The 10295-nt window shown below is 41.1% G+C and overlaps 1 protein-coding gene across 20 annotated transcripts in view; it reads left to right on the top strand.

Moving 5' to 3' along the window:
- Positions 1 to 4758: 4758 nt before the first annotated feature.
- map7d3 (MAP7 domain containing 3) overlaps positions 4759 to 10295 on the top strand; it is a 28485-nt gene continuing 22948 nt past the window's right edge. For 18 of the 20 annotated variants that reach the window (XR_004333811.1, XM_032527828.1, XM_032527826.1 and 15 more), the window contains exon 1: positions 6086 to 6280. Coding sequence is in view for 18 of the 20 variants with exons in the window: in XM_032527828.1 (XP_032383719.1) it covers positions 6124 to 6280 (157 nt within the window). In the remaining 2 variants the exon portion in view is untranslated. Of the gene's footprint in view, positions 4811 to 6084; positions 6281 to 10295 lie in introns of those variants that run through there. The other 2 variants (XM_032527824.1, XM_032527814.1) reach the window with 2 other exon arrangements.

Below are 10295 nucleotides of genomic sequence, written 5' to 3'. Positions count from 1 at the left end.
GTGCTGTTGTATTTTAATGGTTTTAATGCATATTAAAGTAAAAAAGTTAAAGTATTTTCTAAAATGTAATTTTTCTTAATTCCAGTTCAACTACCTCCCTTAATCTTTCTTCTTTAAAACCACAGACACCCTAACCTCCCTAACAATAAAAAACAACACCCTTACTGCAATGACACCAAGGCTCTCAGAACTCAGTTGAATACATACACTATATATATTTCTATATATATATAAATATAAGTCCTGTATTCATAATCTTATATACATATATAAGGATATGAATACAGGACTTTTAATAGTGTGGTATTACTACTTTGGTAAAAGCTCAAATAATTCTTCCACTGCTGATTGTTTTAATTGTGTGGGTCCTCAGGTTTGGTTCTTGCTGGTGCGCTCTGAGCCTAACTGTGATCAGACAGAGTTTTTACACACTAATGGCACCTGTGTTGTATGCCCTGTGTGTGGGCCAGGAGAGCAGCTCTCAGAGGTAACACACACAATACATTACAGTAGCAGTCCCATGTTTTTCTCATGTTATTTTCCTTCTTTCACTTGTCTTGCTACTTTGCTCCAAGTCTATATTGTATGTCGTTCTCAGGACTGTGGTTTTGGAGCTGGTGGTGAAGGTGTCTGTCTTCTGTGTAAAGAAGGGACATTCAGTGCAGACAAAAGTGTTGCTCCATGCATAAGATGCACCAAATGCAATCTGCTGAACCGCCTGAAGAAGACAGCATGCTCACCTACCAGCGATGCCCAGTGTGGTCAGTGCCTCCCAGGGTGAGTTACCTACCCCACCAGGCCTCAACATTAGCCACCTAATGAGTGCAAGCCTTTTCTTTTGTGTCAAGTGTATGAACGTGGTTCTATTTCGTATAGGCTTTGCCCTCTAAGAGCTGATGCTATTGGGTTTATCTCATCGCACATGCACAGTCGTGAAGAGGAGTTCTGTTTGAATGCACGTGGCTATTAATGCGTCCCCCCAAGGCTAAGTATGTGCGCAGGTTACTGACCGCTTGCACCAGTGTGCAGCCCAGGGCCTCGCAGCACAGAATAATGCCTTGTTAGCCTCTACTTTCTCTGCCATGTCCACCACACCGGAGACACTCATCCCTGAGCTAGCCACAAAGATTGGCAAGGCTATGACCGCCATCCTCACTCTGACGATGGCATCCATGGTGGCGTTGTCTCGGATTATGGTGAAGCAGACTGTGTCCCAGTGCAACATCTGGCTCCAAATGCCACAGCTACCTGCGGAAGTGAGACATGAGCTCCTGGACAGCACCACAGCTCCTGAAGGGCTATTTGGGCCCCACCTACAGATGGCCATGTCCCATATGAGCCAAGCAACGGAAGAGACAGAGAGACTACGGAAGCTTGGTTCATGGAGAGCGGCACCCCCATCACAGCGCCGACACCACGACAACCGTCCCAAGATAAGACGCCCCGCAGCCACTGCTGTGGCTGCTTCTTCCAGGGTTTCAGCTTCCGCTCCTCCACCCCTCTTTCCTTCCAAGCAACGGCTGGCTGCTTCACCTAGTCGGCATGCTCCACTGGGCTGGAAAACCAGGCAGGCAGCCCCCACCTGGTCCGCGGGAAACGTCTGTTTCACCCCAGTTGAGAGCAGAAACCACAACAGGCCTTTTAAGGGCCACTTCCCTGTATGTAAAGAGCATTTTCCCCTCAACCAAGCAGCGTTTGTTCCCATTTAGCATCATGCTGACAAACAAACAGTCGTTCCCCACACAAGCATACACTGGCCCATTGCTACATGAGTGCTCTTGTTGTGTAGGCAGCGTGAGCGAGCCATACACAATCTCCAAGACTTTGCATGAGCAAAGGGATGAACCCAATAGCGTCAGTTCTTAGAGGGCTATGCCTATACTCATAGAAGCTGGAGTTACAATTTATAACTGTTGTTGCGTGTACAGGTATTATGAACTCAGGAGCATGACTGGGGAAGTGGAGCTGCCCTGTGTGCCTTGTTACAGCCATGACACAGTCCATAATGAGTGTTTGCTTTTGAAAGATCGAAGCTCTAAAGGAGGTAAGAACCAGAGATAAACCTTACAGACTGAATGACAATGTTAATAACCTTGTACAAACAGTTTTATTGACTAGTGATTTTCCAGAGACGTCAATGAAAGGTTATAACTCTAGTTCTCTGACAGAGAGTGCCGTCACTGCGCACAGGGCAAATGTCAAAGAACCAAAAGAGAAAAGTAAGTAGTCCTCTTTAGATTTAACAACTTTTTGTTTCAACTCATGAATTCAATTTGAATTGAATTGTGTGTTTTTTTTAAATTAAGGAGTAAAAGAAGAAACATTCTCCATGGTCCTGATTGGTTCAGCATCAGCTTCCTCGATTTTCCTCATTGCTCTGCTGCTTTGGGCCGTCCTTCTGACTGCTGAGAGATTCAGTGAGTAGGACACAAGACATTTGAAATTTCTGCATTTTCTCCCCATCTGTCTTTTGCTGGCTTGACTGTATTTTGATCATATTTTAATACTCAGAACAGGTTCCTGAGTACTGTCCTGGGCCTGAAGGACTGTTGCCTCCAGATGACCGTCCCTACACAGCTTTGTTCAGCCTAACAGAGAGGGCAGCCAAACAATCAGGAACCCCCTCACATACATTCATTCCAGCTCAAGATCCCCTAAGGTGCGTTGCAAATACAACAAACTGTTTGATTACTCATTCAATGGACCTCTATTAGTCTCTTCATCACTGTTTACATTCATTTGATCCCTACCCAGAGACCTGCACTCACTGACCCATGAGAATGAGGTGCATCCTACTTCTATTGTGATTAATGTCACCACCAACATGAGGCCCTCCAGTCAGAATGGGGAGAACATCACACCGGAAGAGAAGCAAAGAAGCTGCTATTCAATGGAGGAGGTGAAGTGGTTTAACTTATCATGTCGTTAAGAGTCATAGGGCACAGACCAGCAAAAGATAAGCTTACGCTTTGAAATAAAATGTACTCTAAATAAAATGTGCCGTTGTTGATAAAACCTCACTGCAAGAGAATTTTAGTTTGAAAGTTATTTATATTGGTTCAAGTCCATGTGATCAATTTGTCAGCACATAAACCAACAACAGTTGTGCTCACCCAAATCACACACACAAAATGAATAAATTACCCATTGTGGTATCTAACCATGGAGATAGTTTTGGGTTTATTTGTTGAAGGATTGAGATTTTCCCCAGTTACATTTCTGCCATCACCCACAATGGGGGTTAATAACATTTAATTTGTGATGAAAAAAGCATGGAAAAGGACATTTAAAAAAAAAAAAATTCAACATCAATGTCTTTTTCCAGACATAAGCCTCATATCATTCACAGACATCATTGTCAGTAGTGTTTTTATTAAGTTTATTGCCTATCTGTGTTTATTGTTACAATATGTAAGCAGACCAGAAATCCTGAGCATCTAACCCACAATTCTGTTGGAGGGTTGGCATGATCTCAAGCGTGAGACAAGTAAATCAAACTCAATACAATGACAGATTCTGTCATTGAAGATATTGATCAAAACACTGTATGTACTAACCAGGGCTTATTTTCACATAGTATCTTCACATTTCAGAAGCCTTAGCTAGAAAACACTTTTGTATTTTACCTGGTAAATTATGTAATTTATTGTCATTGATATATTTTGTGTTTATTCAATCAGTTTCAATACTAACACCATAATATATTAATTTATTCTGCTCCTGAAAAAAATGACAATGACCTCTTTTCTATGTTATTATCAGATGGAGCAAAAACTTCAGACGATATGGGAAGTGGCCCAAGGTATGTTTGTTTTCCTTCCTCAAAGTAAGTAAGTGGTCCCTCATTTTATGTGTCCGTAATAAATGTTAAGTTGGTTAATCAATTTATGGGTGAGTTCAGTTGTTGGCGCTTATCTCTGAAGTCCATGTTGGGGATTCTGTTGTGACTCTGTCCAGGTCAGAGTATTGAGATGCTCGACTATGACTCCGTTCAGGACTTGTCTCTGCTGCTTGACTCTGCTGACAACAGCAACATGTTGAGGAGACTGGGGCGGTCTTTGGGTGTCCCACCTCAGGTCAACGCTCATCTTCAAGGCTTCCAGGACCTCTTTAAGTACCTGCGCACCTCCACCTACACACTGCTGCCCCAACTGGCACAGGCTGCCGCGCTCTTGCCTAATCCTCAAGTTGTTGCTAGGATACACAGAGCTGTGATGAACAAGTGACCACATCTTAGACTCTAAGGATGTGTTACCATGACTTCAACTGTTATACCAAATTTCATGGCTCATTTGCATGATAAAACCATTACTATGTTGCTCCTCCAATAAGGCTAACACTTGAGACACAAAGACATTATTTTTAACAGAATTAATACATTTTTAGTGGAAATACTGCATATGAAAGTAATACCTCTGACTAAAGAACTATTTTCTACACCTAATGGTCTATTGTTGTTTGTACTTTTTTCGCTTGCATCTGAATACATTCCTTTTTTCTTATATGTAACATTATTAATGAGTTTGAATAGGAAGTCATTAATTGTGCTTTGAGTGCTAAATAACACAATATCCAGGTCATTGCAACTCAACCCTACATGCGGTGTAACTTCCTGTTTACCATGTAAAATAGATGAGAGGCCCTCTGGCTAAAGCATGTGAGACAGACCAGGACAGAGGATACAGTGTTTAGGGAGAGAGAACATGAGAAGACCTGAGAAAATATGTTATTCTCTCATTTGGAGAAGTTTGCCAACTGATCATTTTTCCTTGATCTCTAGCTCCGCAGATTCTGTAACACACTCAATCTGGTAAGGTTTACATTTTTCCTATCACTATTTTTCTCAAAAGTATATAATATACAAATGTTTGGTTAAGTCTACTGTCGTGTTTGAGACCTTTCCTCCTTCTAATCTCAGAAAAAAACACTCATCTCAGAAGTAAAACATTGTATATCCTGAAAGAACTTTATTTGTTTTAATTGAACCTTCTTGTTTTATGAAAGTATCATGATTGTTTGATTGATTGGGTCTGAAACATAATTGCTGGTGTTATATGTTGTGGATTAACCAGGGTGGTTTAATGGATGCATTTATTAGCACGCAACAACTGCCAAATAAACGCTAGGGGGCGCCCATAGGTGTCAAGTGGGTAGCAAATGTGGCCAGTAATTTACTAGTGACACCGTAGATCGTCTATGAATGTGAATAACCACTAATAGGCAGAAATACTGGCACCTTGCAGTTTACACAACGTTAAGTTTCGGACCAGTATTATCTAACTGGCCAAGTATTGTGTACACATACAAGGAATTTGACTGCGTTTTTTTTTTTTTATTAAACACAGTTCTAATAGAAATAGAGATGGGCAGATATTTAAAACCAAGGACAATAAATCTGTGCAAAGATAGGTTAAACTAAACATATGCCTTTTGTGCTCATTATATATGCATATTGAATGGATGTACATGAAGTGGGTGGTTATGTAGGCTACAGTGTTCATGTAAGTCTACAGTAGCCTATGTGCACTGTCTATGTTTGACAGTGGTGATGCGTTCATGTTAAATCGCAGTGTTTTTTTTTCACTGTAAATGGATAATTTATAATTCGTAGGTCAGTGGATGTTTTAGTTTTACAGAGCTATTATCTGTCTTCTTATAACTGTTAACCGAGTAACGATCTGTGGAAATAAACTGTTCATGTGTGATTAAAAGGAAATATAAAGGTTCTGAAAAATGCTTAGCCTCTCCTGTGTACTGCAAATTTCTTGGAAGTTGACAAGACGAGTTTACAAGACGAACACCATGTTTAAAGTTTTTACTCTGAGCTCTTGAGCTCATAAAAACGTGTTTTATTTGCAATGTTGCATATGTTCTCTACACACAAATCAAAATCATTTGAGGTCAAATAATTTCTCCTAACCAGTATAGCCTACGTTTAACATGTTAATAGTTTAAATAGGCCTAAAATAAATTATATGGGATACTTTCACTGTTTTGACTGCTGACCTGTATGAAAAGTTTCCATTCTCGCACGAGCTTTTTGATTAGATTGTTATTTACTGTCAATGGTTTTTCCGCGCTTTGTTGGTTTCCGGGAACGGGTCAGAGTGAGACCTTTTTTTTATGCACACTATCTTTGATGTCCACGTCCCCGTGGTGTCCGAGTTCTACCGGCTGCGATGTGTTACGCGCCCCTGCTTTAGAAAAAAAACAGAGAAGGAAAACTTCATAGAAATGGCGGAGGGTACTACGACTCTCAAAGGCTTGCGAGCCCAAATGGGTAAGAAAAATCCTGGCAGTCGTGGTTATTTTTTGACCCAGTTGGGTCTTACAATGTAGTAATGACTTTGTAATGTTTGGTGCTAACTGCCGCCACTAACCGGATTATTTGAACGTAATGTAACGCGACCAGCTCGCCGGGCTAGTAACGTTAGCTCGCTGTCCGGTTATCTACTGACAATGGATGCGGAAAATCTGCAACTTCCCGCATTAAACGTTGTAAATTGGATTTGATTTGCCTTTCCTAGCGGGAAGCTTACGTATATTGATAACTTGCGGTAAAAGCTTAACGAGTTGAATTACTTGTAGTTAATGTTATCAAAAGTTGTAACGTTATAGTGGAGCCTGAGAGCCGGTTGACATATGACTTTAACGTTGCTTGTCTGGCGCCTAGCTCAACTAGCTTTGCTTCACCGCGTTTTAATCACGTTGTCTAACGAAGTGTTGCTGTGTGAATCATTGTTTGACTAGATAGAAGCACTCTAAATGCTAGCCAGGTAAACGAAGCTAACTGCTTTGTAACTATGATTCGTCAGTAGCTTAGCTAACGATGCTCATCACTTGGGGATTATTGTCAAAAGTGATCATGTGCTTATCAGGAAGAGTTCGGGAAGCGCTTTTCTGTCCATGTCTTTTGTGTAACGTTAGTTGACAGCGATCAGAGTTGATGCCTGCAGTACTAGAAACCAACAGCAACAACTTCTTTTTTTGTAGCCACGGAACAGCCGGTTCACAGTAGTTAGCTACTTTAGCAGTTTTATAGCTCCCTGCTCTATACTCCTCGTATCTTATACAAAAGTGGTCTTTTCGCCTCAAAATCCATTGGACAAATATGCATATATGTTGACATATGGCGTCACCCCCCTCCACTCTCTCGGGAGGGTAACCATAACAATGTCTGACCTGAATTTAAGATAAAGCTGCAGTGTCAGACACACAGCTCTGATAAGGTCATAGTTGCTTTTTCGAAATATCTTGATGAAGTGGTAAAGGAGTCTTGGTTGGACCAGCAGTCACAAACAGCTTGCACAGCACGTTGCATTTTTGTAAATAGTACTACGTAGGCCGACTGCATTAGCAAAGTCTATCAATGCTTCTCATCCATGCCTCAGCTGGCCCCTTCCAGACGTACATGGATGTTTACTGTGTCTGTGGGCATGAATGCACAGTTTGTTATGACTCGAGCTGCAGTTGGGCTAACCGTTTTTTGTGTTTTAGGGTAAAAGGGAGTTTTCTGCATACCCAGTGTGGGTGTAGGCATGTTTTACTCCTGGCAACAACTGGACCGTATTGAGTTCATAATTTTCCTGTTTCCCTTAAATTTCAGTATCTGGAATTTACATCCATCCAACTCTGTGGTTTTATGAAAGTATCCACAACGTTGAGAGTTATGTGAAATGTAGGAATCCTGGCATTGTGAACAATAAAAAGATGTCAGTTTGCTCGACCTTCAGTCAGAGGCCGAGGACTGACAATAATAAAATAATGTTAGGAATCTAGCTCATGTGCATGGTCATTTCCACAAAAATGTGAGCAAGGATAAAATGTACCCTGCTATTATGAAGGAGAGAGACACTACTGCAAGTCACACTGCAAGGTTATCCTGATCCTGGCTCAGCAATTGCTGCTGCAGAATTAAAAGCATGAGAAGTATTTCTGAACTGGTTGGATTTAACCAACGGAGGAAATGGACCAGCCTCAATTTCAGTGTGTAGTTTCCTGGATCTTTCCACTTAGCTTTTCTCTTCTAGCACAAATGCCCCACCTCTTGTTTTATTTCAGCCTTTTAAGTTGGCTGGTGGGATGTGTTACAGTATAAGCGTGTACACACACCAGAGATTTGAATAGCAAAACATGTTAATTTTAGAGGCTTGATAACAAAGATCAGTCTATCATCAGAATAGTTTTGTTCATACGGAATCAGCTGGTCTGTGTACATATCATACTTTTTTTGTGTGGCTTGTTCTTGTTTTCTCTTATTTCACATGATATGCCTGCATGCACATACAGTTCCCTGCCAACTTTGCCTGGAAATTTGGGATTTTTGGATAAATTCCCATTTAGAATCAGATTCAGAGTGTAAATTAATAAAAGATGATTTTTCTCTTGCAACTACTTAACACTGGGAAGAACATTGTCAGTGAGGTATAATGTCAAAGTTTGATGTAATTGGGTACTTGAGCTGCAGAAGATATGTTGTGTGAATTAGGGTTGTAACATGTAACAGCATTTGTACAAATTGTTGGGTGTTTGGTTCGTTGCTCTTGGTTCTATCTTGTTTGGATTTGGTAAGGCCTATAAAAGGTGTAATAGACTTATAAAGTCCAGCCTAATTACTGTCTATGTCTGGCATGTAACTAGGAATTTCAGAATGCTTGTAATTTATTGATTCATTTTGTAGTGTTTAAATGTTTGGTGTATTTCTTTTTAATCTGCTGTTTTCATGTAGAGAGTTGATCAAACTTTTTTCTCAACAGAGATTGTTTTAATAAAACTAACCTAACACTATAGACCTTTACTCTAAGTAGGCTACTCTGTTTGAACCCCCAGTGCCTTTACCATAATGAAATAGACAAAAGAGTCAAGGAAGAACTTTAATGCCCATCTCCACAAGAGAAAAGGCTCCACCTGGAAGAGGAGACTCCCTAGGAAACTGGGATGTGTCATCATTATCCTGCTGCTACTACTGCAAATAGCCAAGGCTTACCTTTGCATGAAAAGGTCCTGAGTAATCCCATAGAAGATCCAGTGCGTTTGTGCATGCATGCATGCATGTGTGTGTGCATGTGCATGAGCGTGCATCAGCAGTACGATCTGAGGACCTGAAATCTTGAGCCAGTGATGGAAGCTCTGTGTGCCATAGATGGGCTAGTCGTAGAAGGTTGATGTTTTTATTGAAGCCATGTACTACACAAGGCGGTTTCACTGATTTTGGACAAGAATTACCAAAAATAAAAGAAGTAATTGCTGGTTTGAGTTGTTCTGATCAGTTTATTGACCTGTTGTAGTGTTTGATTGGAAGTCCCTACGTTCTTTTTGTACTCAGTGGCTGGCCTATGGTTGTCCACCCTTGGATTAAGCAGCACAGACACTTCTTAATTGTACCATGCAGGTCTCATTAAAAGCTGTAGTTGGAAAGTGGGACAGAAGAGAGTCCTAACCCACTCTTGGTTCCCCACTATAGCAGCATTGTCTCTGTGACAGAACCTGCAAAAATGTCAAAAAATCTTGCTTGTTATTTAGAGCTAGCATTTGATCAGTGTTAGCATTAGACAAGAAGTGTTATGATGTAATGCAGGCAGCCTGTTTCCTGTTAAATGTTATTTTCTGGCCTGCAGAGCCAGGTCATCACCGGCCTCCCCGGTGGTCTTTACTGCTGCCACAGTAACTCAGCAGCATGAAGGCTAATCAGTATGTATATGTGCTGCTTTCAGAATGTTTTTCCAGTGTTTTTTGAGTTTTTTTTACAACCCTAAACTGCTGGATGATGGTGTAATCAGTATCATAATAGTTGTATAAATATATACAATATTACCAATGAGATTAATTACAGATCATACATGACATTAAACCTCATGATGACTTTTGCGATGAGCAGATAAGTGAGTGACTGTCTGCCCTCTGCAGACTGGATCTTTAAAGGTCCCATGACATGTTTTACTTTGGATGCTTTTATATAGGCCTTAGTGGTCCCCTAATACCATATCTGAAGTCTCTTTCCCAAATTTAGCCTCGGTGCAGAATTACAGCCACTAGAGCCAGTCCCACTATGAGCTTTCCTTAGGACCTGTCATTTCTGAGTCTGTAGCTTTTGAGGAGAAGAGGGGGGGGGGGGCAAGGTGGAGGCTGGGGGTGTTGCCTTGACCAACTGCCACTTTGCTCGTTTGAAAGCCATGATGTCTCTCTCTCATAGATGGGTCAAATTCTCTGGGTGGGCCAAGCAGAGAAAGGGTAGGTAACCTTGCCTCTTATGACCTCATAAGGAGCAAGCTTCCAGATCGGCCCATCTGAGCTTT

The sequence above is a fragment of the Etheostoma spectabile genome, chromosome 10, assembly GCF_008692095.1.
Source record: "Etheostoma spectabile isolate EspeVRDwgs_2016 chromosome 10, UIUC_Espe_1.0, whole genome shotgun sequence".
NCBI classification, from domain to species: Eukaryota; Metazoa; Chordata; class Actinopteri; order Perciformes; family Percidae; genus Etheostoma; species Etheostoma spectabile.
This window is presented reverse-complemented; position numbering and strand designations above follow the sequence as displayed.